General features: G+C 41.5%; 1 protein-coding gene across 1 annotated transcript in view; it reads left to right on the top strand.

Moving 5' to 3' along the window:
* CARD19 (caspase recruitment domain family member 19) overlaps positions 1–17,585 on the top strand; it is a 145,444-nt gene that overhangs the window by 34,135 nt on the left and 93,724 nt on the right. The window contains exons 2-3 of the mRNA XM_069206418.1: positions 6,561–6,636; positions 16,427–16,569. Of these exons, the coding sequence (XP_069062519.1) occupies positions 6,600–6,636; positions 16,427–16,569 (180 nt within the window). The 5' untranslated portion in view covers positions 6,561–6,599. The remainder of the gene's footprint in view (positions 1–6,560; positions 6,637–16,426; positions 16,570–17,585) is intronic.

Raw genomic sequence — 17,585 nt, 5'->3', positions numbered from 1 at the left:
AACTAATCCCCCTATGTTATCAGAAACCTCGGACGAGCCCCCACTTTTCCAGCATAGGCTTCCTCCAAGATTTTAGTCCTCACCATTTTCTCTTGCCACATCTCAAAAGTAAGACTATTACTTGATCTCCAGTTTTACACTATTAAAGAACATGCAAATGATATAGCAATTGAAAACTATCTTTGGGAATTCTTACCAATACTTCTCAAAGCCGGGAAATAGCCAAATAAGGCCAATATGGGTGTAGAGACCATCATACCTGTACACTTTAAGCAATTTCCTGGAAGGCATTAACCCAGAATTTAGGACATGTAAAGAAAATATGTCCCTAATCACCTCTTACTATTGCATCACAACGAAAGCACTGATGCGGATGGTTTTGATACGTTATACATAATTGAAAAGGAGTATCATAAGCAAGCCACCTAGAATGAAAAGCCATCCTTCGTGAGCTGCAATGACTTATGTCATACCTCGCAGATATCCTGCCATTCACCCATCAAAATCTTACATCCTGTCTCTCTAAATAATCTGGGTAGAAAGTTCGATATCACTATTTGACTAGAGCTTTTTTCACAGTTGTCTATACCAATTTCACCAGGAAGCTAGTTTCCGCCTTCATTAACTGAAAATTTGCCGTCAAAAAATGTCTTATTTATCTAATACTAAAATGGAGACTCGGACCATCACACTCTAGGCGTTGTCTCCCTTGATCCCATGTTATTAAATTTGGCCCGCATGAAAATCACCTAACTTATTGAACCCTTTGGCCTCCCTTTGCCTTATACTTGAGTTTGATATTGCCAATTCCCAAATATGGCTATCTTGTAGCCGAGTATGTGCGTGGCAGACTGACACATCCCAAATCTTAAAATAATTCTGGAGATGACGATCCAGGACTCTTATGAATTTATATCTATATTTATTTCAGTAAGTTTGCTGTCTTCAAAAATACTGGCTGTTATAAATGGAGTCTTTGGTTGGCAGTCAGGTTACCCCCTGTCCAAGCGATGACCCTCACTCTAGTCAGGGTAAGTCACACACAATCCAAATTATCCTGTGCCCACCCTCTAGTAGCTTGGCACTGAGTAGTCAGGCTTAACTTAGAAGGCAATGTGTACAGAATTTGTGCAATAAATCATGCAATAACACAGTACAGCACCACAAAAATACACCACACAGTGTTTAGAAAAATATATAATATTTATCTGCTAAGATGCAGGTCAAAACGATTAAAGTGCAATAAGTATATGTTCAGATATCACTGTAAAAGTGATATAAAGTGTCTTTAGTCTTTTAAAAGCAATAAATGTCTCTTTCAAGCACAAAGTATCAGGTTCGCGTTCAAAATCTCCGCAAAGAACTGCAGAGGAGGAGATGCGTGGAAAACAAGGAGGTGTGCGTTGATTTCTCGGGCTGCACACAGCGATGCTTTGTTTAGTTTTCACGCAGGGACAGCCTTGCGTTGATTTCCAGCGGTCACTCGTGGATCCTCTCCGGGTTGTGGGGTGTTTGGACACCACAGGGACGATGTGTGGATTTTCGGCGCTGGCAGGTCAAAGTCACAGGGGCTGCGTCGATCCGGTGGGCGTTGCGTGGAAATTTCTACCGCACGGCAGGTGCTGCATCGATTCCTCTCTGTAAGTCAGGCTGTGTCGTTCCGGCTTGGCTGTGCATAGATCCAGTGGGCCGTGCGTTGAATTTCCGGTCGCTACGCTGGCGCTGTGTCGATCTTCTTGTTGCGAAGTCGGGCTGTGTCATTCCAGTTCGGCGTGCAGTGAATTTTTCACCGTGGTGCAGGCTGTACGTCGTTTGTGTTGTTTCTGGCAGGCTGTGTGTCGATTTTCACTGCACAAGGAGTCCTTCTTGTAGAGATGAAGTCTTTTTGGTCCTGAGACTTCAGGGAACAGGAGGCAAGCTCTATCCAAGACCTTGGAGAGCACTTCTCACCACAGCCAGAGAGCAGTAAGGCAGCAGGGCAACAGCAACGCAGCAGTCTTTCACAGAAAGCAGTCAGGTGAGTCCTTTGGGCAGCCAGGCAGTTCTTCTTGGCAGGATGCAAGTTCTGGTTCAGGTTCTCTTCTCCAGGAAGTGTCTGAGTTGGTAGGGGCAGAGGCCCTGTTTAATTACCCAAATGTGGCTTTGAAGTGCACAAGGTCCCCTTTCAGTTCAATTCTGTCTACCAGGGTCCCAGTAGGGGATGTGGCAGTCCTTTGTGTGAGGGCCAGCTACTGTCCTTTGACATGCAAGTGTCAGGCCCTCCACCCTCCCAGCCCAGGATGACCCATTCAAAATGCAGTGAGGCTGAGTATTCTATGTTTAGGGTGTGTCTGAGTGAATGCACAAGGGAGCTGTCAACTAAACCCAGCCAGACGTGGATTGTAAGGCACAGAAGGATTTAAGTGCAGAGAAATGCTCACTTTCTAAAAGTGCCATTTCTAAAATAGTAATATTAAATCCATCTTCTCCAGTCAGCAGGATTTTGTATCACCATTCTGGCCATACTAAATATGACCTTCCTATTCCTTTCAGATCAGCAGCTACCACTCAAACAATATATGAGGGTAGCCCCAATGTTAGCCTTTGAAGGGAGCAGGCCTCACAGCAGTGTAAGAATGAATTTAGGGGTTTAACTACCAGAAAATTACAACCTAGCAACTGGGAAGCCAGACCGTCCAAACAGCCAGGAAATATAACTACATGGGGGTGTGGGTCTCAGAAAACAACACAGTAGGGGCACAGAAAAGCATAATCAGACATAAAGCTGCTGTCATCACATATGGACTTGCCAAATTGAATAACCAGCTCAGAAGCGCCTCGGCTGCCCCAATATTGAGGGTAATAAAGGCGACCCTGCTTCCTGCTCTGCAATATTGCTACCTGGCATTCCAAAGGTCCTTAGAATCCACCATCGAACAAGCTCATTGTAGAGCATACTTTAAAAACTAGGCTGAGATTGGAAATGGGCCTAATTTCACAGCTGATAGACTGTCAAGCCATCATCCTGAAATATTACATCAGCCTCAGGAAGGCCAACTCGCTCACTCTGAAACACCATCTGAGAACGATTTTCGAAACTCCTGGCAACCCATGGCATATGTATTTAAGCAAAGCACAGAAGACCTTTGAAACTGGTGACTCCATTCAGCTGGCAGACATGGTGACCTACAGTGCTTGGAAAACATCAATTAATAGATGAGCTAAGGAACTCTCAAGAGAGCTCGACATTCTGACATCCAAATCACGAACAACAATGCCAGTGCTAAATTATTCTTATTTGATCGGAGCCCAGCAACCATACCTCCTAGAAGCAATAAATGCAGGAACTCGGCATCAGACCCTGTATATGCGAACACTAGTTCTCCCAAATAAGAACTTTAATACATCCTGGCCCGCTCACAGGCAAAAAAGCGCCTGCAGGCTCTGCTTTTACCACCAGGAAAGCTGGCTACACCTTCTGTGCTGATGTCCCAAAGTAGTAGCCGAAAGAAGACAGCTACTAATTCCAGTAGCTGTGGCTCATGGGGTGCGGTCCTGTATGGAGGTATACAATCTTTGTTTTTCACACTTGGCGCCCTGGGCCCTGACAAGATGTGCAAAATATGTGACATTTCTCAGGTGGCTGCTAGCTTAGTCATTTGGGGCACATAGCAACGTGCGTAAGCGGCCCTCTTTGCAAATGGAGACAATGCCTAGCTCGTCTTAATTGCCTTTTATTTCATTTTCTTTATTATTCAACTTTTACTGTGTACAGTGTTTTTTTTTCATTTTAACCTTTGTAATGGCTTTAATTAACTGATCAATAAAATTGACAATGACAATGACTGTTGTGTGCCAAGCTACCCGGGGGTTTAGCAAAGGATAATTTCGGGTTTGCCTTACCCTGACTAGGATTCTGTTTGCTGATTCTCTAGTGTTCACACTCAAGTCAACCAGTCACTCAATTTAACAGGCATCCATCACAAAGCCTACTTTTTAAATTTCAGATTTCCTTTCTATCTATTAATGGATTTATAGAAGCAAATGTGCAGAGTGCAGTGTGCTATTAATTGCCACTGTTGAGTGTGGGGTGGGGCCCAATTCCTGAGAAGAAAAGCCTTGAGTGAGCCCTGATGCCCCTCTCCTCTCTTAAAACTGACTATAAATAACAAATTATACTCTTCACATTTACGTTTATGGTTTATGCCATGTCTTTTTTCATGTCCACTTGTTTCAACATATAGAATTATAGATGGGTAACTGTGAGCTACAAGGATGTTTTTCACCAAAGGGCTCTGAGGGACATAAAATAGACAACGACAGCGAAAGTCGAGTTGTCTGTATTGTCACTCAGAACCCCAAAACATAACGTGTGCAGCACCCTTTGCTCCCTCTAAGTAGACCACTTAGCGCTATAATGATACTGCACAGTCCTCATCATCCACCTCAGGACAAAAGGGACAAATTGCAAACATTCCATTACCACAGAATCAAAATGTGACAGAAATGTTTACATCCCCCTGCATTGCTGAAACTGAAAGGAAAGTTAATAGGATTAAAGTCTAGTTTCAATCTCCTCCTTCTCTCTGTTACTTATCTCAAAGGTGTCTACACCACTTTAATTTTATATGCTTAAAAACAGTGTCTAGATATACTTACATATCAAGGGTTCAGGTCCTTACCTGACTGATGGTGGGTTAAATTACGCCCTGCACCCCTATATTCCACTCTATATGCCTGGTATCTTTTGAGCCCGCATTAGGAGGTATGTGATTGCTCTCTAATGATGTATACAACTGCCCCATATTTCTGTAGAAAGGTATGACCTTACAATGAATGTTTTGGATGTTTGCGGATTGAGCAACCATTTCTTTCATCATTACTATGATCAGGTGTGTGAATCCCCCTTTATGTGCTTGATTTGTGTCTCCTTTAAGCATTGAAATATTAAAGGTCACAGGAACCCAGCAAATACCTAAAGTGTAATTTCTGACATTAGCTCTGGGTAATGTATTGAAGAAAAAGCTTAATTGATGTGGCTACCTTACATGGTTTAAGATATTGTTAATTTTCTAACATGAATGTCTCCAAGAACTGATAAATCTATCTAAGAACCAAAAAGTAGTAGATATGTTGAGTGCAGTTTAACAACTGATTTGTTGGTATCAGACTACAGTAATAATGCAATCAAAAAATGGGCAAGCACGTGATGTGATAGCATTGGCAGCTTGGAAGATCTTAGACTACTAGGTGGTGGTTATCCACATACGAATGGCTGTCAATGTGGGAGAAACACGAACCTCATCAGTTGCAGGTGTCCTTAGGTATCAGTCCTCTTTCAGAACCTTTTCAGTTAACATGCGCCTGAAGTGCAAATATTTGAAGCGTACAACAGCGGGCAGTACATCTCCGCAGGTGGCACCCAGATCTACCTCAAGCTGCAGGGGAATTTGAGGGCTGAAGCCAACTGGCAAACGGCCTGAATATGCGAGTACAAAACCATTACCCACATATTGTCACCAAGCTCTTAGTAAATTTTTTGAAATACTGCATGTGCCACAAAACCTGCAGCCAGCTTGACTTTGCCTTTTGTGCGCTTTGCTCTTAGGGGTATTTTGCACAATCTTAAATTCATGTTAGGGTGAAGATTTTCCCACGTTTCTCTTCGAAGTTCTTTTTTCCCTCTACTATGGCACCATTTTTATGCACGGTTACTAGACATTGCTGATTCATTGACTGGCTTATGTTCAAGACAGCAGAAAGGTACGTTATTTGGACTTATTTCCCCAATAAAAATGTCTTGATTAGTGTCGGTACCGTTGTCCTTTGCTTGCGAACACTGAATGGCATGCTTTATAGTACCATTGACTTGATTACCAGTCCTTGGTGCACTGGCGCTGAAATTACCAGATCTAGAATTAGCAAATGTGCACGGTAATTCCACCAGTTCACCATGCAGTAATGAGTTATATCTTCTAGAGTGGCGAATAACATACGAGTCATGGATTTACCAGGGGAAAAACACATGCACATTCCTATTCCAGTCCAAACATTGCTCACCTTAACCACTTGCTTTGGGCATGTGGTAAATGGGTTTGGAGAGATCTTTTCAGGTCAGAGGATGGTGGAGGTGATGTTGAGGGCATCAAATGCGGGAGGCTGGTGGCAACCATGCTCCTCGGGCTATAGGAGAATTGAGCGTGGGCGAGGCTACATGTACCATCCAGAATTTCCGGTGTTCCAGCACCTGGTAATTCCGATGTGGGAACAAGAGGGCACTTGTGATTTTCCAGACCGATCCCCATCTAAGGCTACCGCTTCTCTCAACATGCACTCACGGCCCAGTTTGCATTACTTCAGAAGCCTTGCTGTAAAGACAATTTATCGACCTACCCTATGGAAAAAATATGGAAACTATTATTATATAAAATGGAAAAAATACTCCATAAATTGCATCAACAGTATATGACTGTCAGTAGTCTCCTCGTCTCTTTATGTAAACCTGAAGTGTACAATGTTGTGTGCACTGAATGTTTTGCTGGAATATTTTTAAAAAAACGAGCTTTCTTTTTGCTTTGTAGGGCTGGTGCACAGCATGTAATGCCGTAGTTCACAGTATCATGTTGAGTCGTTTTTGGAGGGAACCACGGATCACAGGTAAGGCTGCTTGACTGATAGGAATCTCATTTGTAAATTATGAAAAATATGCCGACTTCTTAATTGCCAATTGCTAACAATGGGTGTTTTTGCCCTGTGGTGTCTCGTAGGAATGCTGTTGGGCATTAAAGATAGACTGTTAAAATCTGTGGTGGCACATTGGGTCAGACATGCCATTCGACTGGTTGCACAAAGTGGTCACAAAGTACGCTCTGACTTTTTGCGACCAGCCTTTCAGTTTGCGACTTATGTACTAATACGTCACATTGCAAAATTGTCATTCTTTTGCATACATCAGAAATGATGGCAGCAAGGGACAGCAGACCACCATCCCTAAGTTTGCATTTCCAAATAGAAATATTTCTTTAGCAGCCCGTGTTCCTCAAAACCACCAGTGGTGGTTTAAGAAAAAAATGCACATTTTGAGGATGAGGCACTGCCTACTCACTGTGAGGGTCCAACCCACTATAAAAAAAAAATATCAGGCTCCTGTCAGCACCTGGTATGAATTTAACTCGTGGCCTCCCACATTTACATAGTATTCACTGCTCTGCACAAGGAGCACCCGATAATGCCCCTGGGCTTTTTTAAGTTATATTTTTTCTCACTGGTTGTGTCCCTCGAATGGGCTACCAACCATTTTTTTTTAATGTTGTGGTGGATACAGGGAGTGCAGCTCTGCCCCCAACAAAGTTAAAAAAACACACATATTAATTCTCCTGGGCCATGAAATCCATGGCCCATGAGAGATTACCATATTTTCTTAAAGCACTCTAATTTTAAGCTATATTCTCTACAGATGGTGGGTTGCATTGTATGCCCTAAAATATGTACAAAATAAAAAAAACAAAGGCATGTTGATTTTTGTTTTTTAGTAAGGCTTCATTGAAACTATTTTGTGACAATCACTTTTATTAAACATTGCAATGTGTGAATTTATAAAGTATATATTTGATTATAGTTATTGTTGACCTTTTCACAACAGCAGCTCTGCTTTATATATGTTGCTATGCTAACCCCTTGATAAAACCAAAAGCCCTGCTTTTTTATATTTTGGTGTCATGAGTAATTGACAAAGTCAGTAGGTCTGCCTTACCTAACATGGCACCCTTTATATTGCTACATAACATAGTCAACAATGTGCACCAAGGGGGGTTGAGCACCACCAGTCATTGGAAGAAAGGCCATACCACAGGCCAAGCCTTACACCCAAATACACGCTGCGTATGGCCAAAGACTGTGCACAGTCAGGGAAAGGGCATCTGTGGGGTTTGGATGCACTACCTGACTCACACCGCTCCAGGATGAAGGTTGAATGCTATAGATTAAAACACCAGTTAATACACACCATTTTAAATTAACAAAACTACTGAAATTTACCAGTTATAGTTATCTCAAGTAACTATAACGTTTGCCCCAAAGTAAGGGGGATGGTGGAGCGTCTCCCAAAAACTGTTTCTTCTCTTGTAGTTATTTCTGTTCCTAATGTGGATCATTTTCTTGGTCATTCATAGGAGAGGTTCACAGGACACCTGTCCATCATCTTTTCAGAAGCTAAGTTGGTGAATCATTGCTGCTTTTAGTTAAGAGAAATCTACGAGGTGTGGCCACAATTGCCTGGAACATGACACATGGATAAGGTTAAAACTGAGATAGGGGGACTGTGTTACAGTGTGAGGTTGCTGGGCAAGGACCTAATTGCATTATGGACCTTTTCTAAGGTTGCTAGTGCCTGTTGATTTCTCTGTTCATTAACCTCTGTCCCATGATTGCAGTGTGGAAAATTAAAGTATGTTAAAACCTTCAGCAGAAGGCAATTGCACTTAAGTGGAACACTGTAATGTTTTCAACTCATTGCTAGCCTATCTTGCTGTATTTATTAAAGCTTTTTTGTTAAAATCTAAAAAAACAAGCATAAAAGGATTTATAATCAAAAGGGTATTTTATATGTTTGACTCTGGTTCTACAATCCAAATTTCCAAAATCCTGAGGAGACCATTTTCATGACTCGATCGCAGCAGTGCTCATATAGGAGAGTGCCTGACGGGGTAGTAGAGCCTTATTGGCTTTGCCATAGCTTATTATTAATTAAGAGTGCAGGGCTTCTAATCCACATTAACAGTTTGTATCATTTTACCTAGCTCTTCACTACTATCGCATGCCTAGGCTTTATGAAAATATTAGTCATGAGATATATTTAGTTTATGCTAAGAATTTTCTTCTGACTTAACTCAAAAAAATATAGTTTTTCCACTCTGTAGTTTCATAATGGTGGGTATGTTTGAAATATTGTGGACATTCCTGCTACAATGATACCCAGCCTTGGTGTTATTATTACAATGTGATAAAGTTGGTCATTCTTGGCATTTATTAATATTTTAACTACTACTATCTGATACACTTGCCTGCAAAATGGTTTTACACTGTCTACATCCATGCTAGCACCCATTCAGTCAGTCATACAGTCTCCCATTTATCCAGTCATCTTTCTGTCTATCCACTCTCTTTTTTTAGGTCAAGCATAAGCGATCAACCTCATGTATACTTTTAGTATCCTTCTTATGGCTTAAGGCAATTTTGTTTGTTGGTTGCAGTGACCTTTAAAAATTCTTGCTCACTAGTGGTCAGTCTGCCTTTTTCTCCCTCCTTTTTCTGTTTCAGAGCAGTGACCAACTACTGTATTATTCCACTTTGGTTACTTTTTCTGTTGCTATGATGAACTTTTTTGTTATTTCTTTGTTGCTGCCTTTTCACTGAGGGGGTTTTAGGCTGGTAGCTTCCTGTTTTATTGCAGCATTCCGTTCCTCCCACCTCCTCCCATGTGGTTGACATTTGTTTTGGCTTTATTACAGTGCTGTCCTCATTTACCTCTGGCTCCAAGAATAAGCTTATTTTTCAAAAGAAACGCTCAGTTGTTTAGCTCACAGCTCACGAAAGCCACAATATGCCCTTTCTGGTAGAATGTACCTAAACCTAGAAGAAATGATGTGAAGCTTGCTTTGCCTTGCAGAGTCTCTCTCTCCAGGGCCCCTCCCTGCCAGCCCTCAGGACATCGCACACAGGGCATTGCTTATCTCCTTTATTGGGGACATAAATCTTACCAAGCTGCTCTGCTATTGTTAACTTCATTCAAGATTTGTTGAAAGGCAAGGCAAGAACTCTTTCAAGACTTTTCATTCCATTTAAATAAAAAGAAAATACTTTTCCCGTCTTATTTTCCAATTTCTGTTCAGATGTTTCTGATGTCAGTAGCCGCCAGTGACCACCAAAACATGGCAGGAAAAGACGAAATTATGAGACAGAGTTGACCAATTTATGTGGCAAGAAAAGTGCAGTTTTGAATTTACAGCACCAATAGCTCTAACTCAAGAAACTGCAAGTCCTATTGTATTGCAAATGCTTGTTATCAATTTATCATTCCATTCACTCATTCTTTACTTATCCATGCCCTTAGTCATCGAGTCATTCACTCAATCATCCATCCATCTCATGCTCACATTTTCTCACTATGCTATCCACATGAACTCATACATAGCTCTTGAAGTAGCACTTTCAAATATAAAATATCCAGTCCTATTGTTTTCCCAATGTGTGTGTTTCATTGTAAATTCTTGTACATTTTATGAAAGTTGGATTCCTACACTATTGTCAAATCCTTAATGGTTCTCTTTTCAGTGACCTCATAAGAAAGTGTTGACATTATATATATAACTCTAGCTTCATCAAAAGGAGATACTGCAAAAATATATAATCATTCTCAGTCTAGGCCCCTGCATAAGAAAGGAAGACTTTTACAGAAGCTGACAGTCATCTAATCATAGGGCCATAGTCATTGTAAATTTACATTGTACAGGTTACCCTTGGAATTACTCCTATGTTTGGAGTGAATGAAGTCTTCTGTGAACACTTTATGTGCCTACTGTCATGGTTGCAGCCGTGCATCTTGGTTTTGGGCGTGCAGTACAACTGACAACCCAGAAATAAGGAGAGGGACTGAGGCAGGGGACGTCATCTGCCTTTTTGCACTCTCTCTGCATCGGTCTGCCTCCTGGGTGACATGCTAGTTGCGAATGGGTTTTCTGAATGCAGCAGCATAAAAGTCACAATTAGAACCCGTTGGTGTCTGTAATTGTCTTTCCGATGCTGTACTTACCTTGTTTCCTGGATGGCCCTTCTGATGACTTCCCTTCTGCTCCAGTCACGCTGCTGCCTGTTTTGCGACCCTTGGAGGAGTTCCTTCATTATCCTCACCACCTGCTGCTGTGCATTGTGTGGTACTGGGTTTCTCTACTGTTTTGGGAAGTTTTTGGTTCTCCATGTGGAAACATGGACATGAAAGCATTTACCAACAGCTGACTGATCTTCTAATTTGGTAAGATGAATGCATAGAAATAATTTTGGATACTTACTTACCATTCTGCATTAGGATCCAGTGACTTTAATGGGTGTAGACATTTGGATTTTACAAAGGAAAGAAAAAACTGTTGATGGATATTATTCGTTTTCTAAGACCTTTTTGTTTGAGCCGTTTCAGGGAACATTCTTAATCACTGAAGCTATTAAGGATTATTTTTTAGATACTTTAAAAGAATAAAGTAATTCCGGTCCTGAGTTGCTCCCTTGAAAGTCCCTTCATACGAACTTAGGTATTACTGGGCAATATTGGAAATTCCTAGAGTTATAATATTTGGTACTTGTATTAATTGAGCATCCTGTATCCTGTATTACTTACTTCTCTCAAGATTACACTTATTTATTTTCTTCCCACTAGATACAAGTGGAAAGTGGGAGGTTTTAGGTAAGAGACACACACTACCAGTCATTATACTATTCTGAGTTATTCATGCTTTAGAACTGAAGGTCCTAAACATCTGTTGCACTTTGTTTTTAGTCACATTACGAACCTAGAACACTGAAAGAACCTCTAGTGCCATGTATTAATGGAGCGGAACGACATCCTTGTGTTTTCTCCACTTCCCCTTCCTCCTGGGTGTTGTTGTCACTTGGAGGCTTTCTCCAGTTCTCCGGTAGTTGCAGGGCTCTAGGTGGCATAGGGAATAAGTTACTGAAATTCACGTCTTGCTCCCACAAGAGTGTGCAGACAGTTTCTGCACTGACTGTGCTCAGGTTTTACACTTCCTGTTGGTCTCATTCACAAAATGTTTTTCAAGAGACTGCAAACAGTTGGGGTTATAATTCAGATATCCTAATTTGAGTAGTGTGTATTTTCGGCAGGCATGTTTAGCTTTAGGTGTAGGAACATTGGAGTTTCTAGGAAGAGGTAAGGGTGGTCATTGCGAATATGGTATGCAGCCACAAAATCATAAAATCACACACACTCTTAGCATTAGGCCTGAAAAAGTTTATAAAGTGTAAAAATAGGATACGAAATGGCCCTGAACTCTCATACTTGTAGGAGCAATGACGGAAGGAAAATGCGAACAAAAGTCACAAAAATGTGGACATGAACATTTTCTGTATACTTTCTGAAATCTACTCCTTTGAAATGTGTACAACCTGGAAAATGGTGAAATGTGTGCAAATCAAAAGCAGAAATCTGTGATGCAAAGATGTTTTCAAAAAGTCTGTGAATTGGGCATTTTATTCTTGTGTGTCTTGGTATTTTTCTAGTTTATTCTCAGATGTTTACTTTGCTATTTCTGAGTGGTGGGGCACACAAAGTATGCAGAAAAAATGCATGAAATGTTATGTGACTGAAATTGCTCCCGTGTCTTGAAAGAGATCATTAAATCTTTATTGCACAGCTTATGGTGCTGAAAACATCATTTACCCTTGCACTGCCAACATGATTACTTATTATATCTATTTTATTGCTAAGTTGTATAAGGGAATGTGAAACCAAAAAAAACTGAACTACTCTACATGGACTCAGAATTGTTTTGGATATAGTGGTATCTATATGTTGTTTATATACATCTTATGCCATCTGCTGTTGAAAACAAAAACATTTTAAGCCCTGGTTATGTTTGGCACATGGATTTAGTGTGCACGTAACAGGGCTGCTGTTCCTGGGTTTTCAATAACTTCTTTAACTGCCTTAAAGATCACTGCCAATCTGTTTAAGATTTTAAAATTTTTTGGGGGTATGTGCTAAACCGGCAATGCATAAAGAGGGCAGAGGTGGTTGTAGAATTGCGCTGAAAAGCCAACCGCTGATAGGTGACAGGGGAGTGAGAGCGGGTAAACAACCCTTTAAAAGCTGCCCTCCCATGAGACCAGATGGTGGATATAAACATAAACAGTGCATGCTTTGGCACAGTAAACGTCCTGGAATGCCAATACACCCCCTTTCCAGCCCATCCATGGGTCAACCAATGGCTGTAGTGGTGGATTACAGGTAAGGAGGCAGGAGTGGCTGCTGCAGCAACTCGCTGGCATAATTGAATTTCTTTCTTATCACATGCTTAACTGTTTTGCTTCATGTTTTCCTCTTGCGTTGAAATGGGATGAGGGAAAATGGCAAGATGTGGTCCCAGCTCTTCTTGTCTGAACATATGTACCCATCCTAAATTGTTCTCTTGTCCCCAACAATGTTGGAGCCCACAGTAGACATTACCCAGAGTTAATATGCATGCATCATAAAATTTTAGGTGTAAACATTCTGCAGCAGCTGTCCTTCTTACGTGACACAACAAAGGTAAATGGGGATAGAACAAAATGCAAGTAGCCTTAATTTGGGAAATTTAGATGCACTTGATTTACACGTCCTGCCACGGGGAAAGATATGCATTTTTTTCTGTAAGTGGTTGCAAGCGTATCATACCAAAAAATGGTGCATGTCTATGGGTGCTGGGGGTGACTTAATCTCCCTTCTTTAATCCACCTTCCCACCGATTCTTAAATCAGCAGTGGGGGGAAGTTCCTAATCCACAGTGAGGCCTGCCAGTATTTGTGGCCAATGTAGCTGCTCTTTAGGTTTATTTCCTCCACTTCCCATCCCATGGTGTAGTGCTTTATTGCATGTTTCCTCCTGCTTCATTCAGAGAAAGTTAAGGGAAGTGTGTCCTGAATCACCTGTACTCAGCAGTGGCACTCCTAGCATTGTAGCCCCCCCTTAGATTCTCCACTATAATAGAGTGAAGATAAACAGCCACATACGATTATAACTAGCATTATGTATACCTGGTGAGAGGGCAGAGCTCATGCACTTTTAGATCTTCACCATGGATTGTGAGGGGCGAGTCTTCAACCCAAATACTGTAGTTTGTTGCCCCAGCACGTGTATGCAAATGACTTATGAGATACTAGCTAAATGACGACCTGGCTGAGAGGAGGAAATGGGTTGAGGCAGAGACTGTAGTAAAACCTGGTCAAGAGCACAGACAGGGGAGGCACACAAGAGTCACTGCATGAGGCAATATTAGTTGGAATTATCAGAGAGGTTTGATACAAGAGCCTTTAAATTGATTACTTTTCTCTAGAAGAATTCTAAAATCCCCACCCCCTTGAAGCTACTGGTAGAGCAAATCCATTTGCAGGAGTTGTGTGCCCAACAGGGGATATGCAGCCTTTGAGTCCGCCATGAATCGATTTGGAGAGAAGGGTGAATGCAAACGCTGCAATTTCGAAACCCAGATATAATCAAAGGTTTAAAGAGACAGCTACTATCAGGTTTTGAGTATCTGGGCTTCTTTAATTTGAAAGGGAGAGTACCAGCACTTATCAGCGGGAGTGTAATACTTTTAACGAGAGTAGCAGCACTTCTCAGTAGCAAACAGCCTGTGACTACCTGCACTTTTACACTACCATTTCATACGCTGCCCTAATCTATGTGTGTGGATGTGCCAAAGTGCTTGAATGCACTGTCGCTATAAAACCAGATGTTGAAGCAACATAGCACACAAAATAAGGACACAGAAGTCGACCCAAGTTACAGGTCAGTGTTTGATATGTTTTGGGATTGTTGGCATTTAAATGTATTATTCATACGAATTCTTTGTAATATAAGTTCATTTTACATTTCCTGTGAATTCTGGCAAAATGAAAACGTATATATATATATATATATATATATATATTTAAAAAAACAAGCATTTGCAAAGTTAATAGGTTTCGCTTTAATATGCCATCAAATGTAAACAAAGACTATCTGAAATGATGTTTAGATGCTTTGTATGCACACAAGTTATTAATCACATTAATGCCTGGTCTACTGCCTTTGTCTGTTATGGGGAAAAGTAGCAAAAACAGCGTATGCTGTCTAGGGTGCGTGTTTGAAAAAAATTAGCGAATGTGGCATTGTTGAATTTATTTTTCAGATTTATTGCTTATTAGTCGGAACCCGCATGCAAAAAGCAGCCGCTACGTTTACACCAATAATTGTGGGAAAAGATTAAAAAACACAACTTGCATATTTATCTCTAAATTTGCAGTAATGTCATAACAACTGGTTGTGGTACCAGTGTTACCGAATTGTAGTATAACAACTAACTATCCAGCATTCTGAAGATTATTCCATTAGTGGGGCGGTGCCCATTTCGCCCAAATGGCTCCGCAGCACAGCTCCACTGAACATAAACAACAGAATGTAGTTCTGAATGTGGTTTCACTGATGCTTTAAATGTTCTAACTCTCTAAAGAGTTCCATGCTGCCAGATTCCACTGAGGGCCGTGTAACGATGTCCCTGACATCACTGCTAACTCCCCACATTTCTTGATAGCCCAGGCATTGATAACTGCAGGGAGGGAGGTGTATAATGCAACACACATGAAATATGTGGCATGTGTGGAGAAATGAAAGCATTTCCTCTTTTTAACAAATGCTTCAATGACGTGTTATTTTTTATGCAAAGTGTAGTCTGCCTACATTGATAGGCTTTGCATCAAAACTATGGATGTCTACACTGATTCACCCACATTACATCCCTGTAATCCCTGTTGAAGCAGAGTCATGCAAAGCCATGCAACAGGCTATTTGATCTCAGAAAGCAGCACATTCTCAGTAAAAAATAACTTTTACGCTGGACTTTAACGTGGCTTTTTAGGACCTTGCGCCAATGCGAATCTTTAAGAAATATTTTGCACCTTTCCATCATGCGCTGTTTTTCCCCCCAAATTCTCAGTATTGCTCACCCTCATTGCTATACTATTGGTTTTCAACCCCCATCTCCCAAATCCGGCTTTTTTAAAAACATTTTTAAACCCACCTGTTCCACTCCTTCATGACAGCATTGACTTAGTCCCTCTCCCCAAGCAGCTATTCTTTTGTTTCCTAACCCCTTTCCTACCAGTTTTATTCTTTAAAAAGTATTTTTTGGAAGCCCAGCAGCCGCAACTTGCTACTGGTCACTCTTTTATTTTGCATGCCCTTGCATGCTTATTTTTCCATTATTTGCCATTCCATGATTGTAATCTGCCATCATAGACTAGTAAATTAAGAAAGAGAATGGCTGCTGTGTCATGAAATATGTGTGTGCATGAAGATGACACATACATGCAAATATCTCATCATGCAGTGGTCGCTGTGGTGTCTGAGGCACAAGTGCGCATGACGCATTAGCATGTACACCTCATCACACCTTTTTTAGCTGTTCTGTTTGGCATCAGCAAGAAGTAGTTTTTTCTTCTTGTTTTTTTCACTAATGCTGAACATCAATGCCTAGAGACATTGCAGATTCAGTAAGTCTGCATTAGCAAAGCCAAAAGGTGGGAGTGATTGACTTTGCTAGGGGGTGTGAACATAGGTGGTTTACACAATTGAAAGAAAAGCCTCATGACGATTTGAATTACATAGGGTCATGATTACTGACTTAGACGTTTTCTTTCCTAGATCAGCCTTACTATGATAGACTGGTACAAGATGCTCCCTTTCTAACAAGCAACGGCAGGCTGAACGAACAACTGGTTGATAAAATAATTCTGCAGCTGAACAGAGTGTACCCCCAGATTCTCTCCAACAAGGAAGCAGAAAAGGTATTGCAATATATTTGTATTTATAGTACCCACAAACTATTGTAGATAATACTTGATTATACCATAGTAATATTTAATTCCTAGTAAAACTGCATTAATGTACCTAACTAACAGTATGTAGCATAGTGCTTGCCGATTCTTTGGGGGTGGCTCTTCCACTAAGGCGGAGGAGCGTCGCCCCACTGTATTGTGGGGAAAGGAAAAATAAAATGATATAAATGTGATGTTACTGTCATTATGGTTACCTGAGAATAAGGGGCGGGGCTGGGCTGGAGGGAGGGGGCCGGAGGAACCCTGTAGGAGGGGTTTTACAGCACAAGGTGCGCATGTCTGCTTGGCTGGCCGTATTGGGCCGGCCAAACAGACATGCGCAGTTTGCATGTTCTCTATCCGGCTCTATTGCACAGCAGAGTGGAGAAAATGCCCTGGCTCCCACGCCCAGTCTGAACGGCGAAGCAGGCCGCTCAGACCAATCACAACACTGCTGTCATGCTGGTGACAGCAGCATCGTGATTGGCTGGGAGCCGGTGTGCAGCCGAGATGAGGACAGAGAGGAGACAAACCCGTCTCCCCTTGAAGGTAAGCATTTTGTTTTCACCCCCCTCGTCCCATCCCATCCTGCCCCACTACCCCTATTGAGTGGCAGCCACCACTGCATTTCTTTCTGGTACTCATACACCATTGCTCTTGGTTTAATTGCAGTTTTGTTCCCAAAGTTTTATTGAAAGCATCCATTGTTCCAAACTGATTTGCCACACAGATTGTAGGCCAACAAAAAGTATGAAAAGTAAATTAGAACTCTATCATGCTGGGCTCTCCATTATAGACAAGGGAGTAGCACTGGGCTGTAAACACTGTTATAGGCTTGCTTCTGTCAATATTCCAATGCCCTAATACACTCCCTCTGACTCTCCGTCTCCACTGCTTCTCCGCATGCTTTGTGAATTATGCAGGGGAATGAGAGAGCCAGAGGTTGTAGATCAGGGCTCCAGCAAGCCCTACCCTTTCCCTTCTCT

The sequence above is a fragment of the Pleurodeles waltl genome, chromosome 9 (assembly GCF_031143425.1).
Source record: "Pleurodeles waltl isolate 20211129_DDA chromosome 9, aPleWal1.hap1.20221129, whole genome shotgun sequence".
NCBI classification, from domain to species: Eukaryota; Metazoa; Chordata; class Amphibia; order Caudata; family Salamandridae; genus Pleurodeles; species Pleurodeles waltl.
This window is presented reverse-complemented; position numbering and strand designations above follow the sequence as displayed.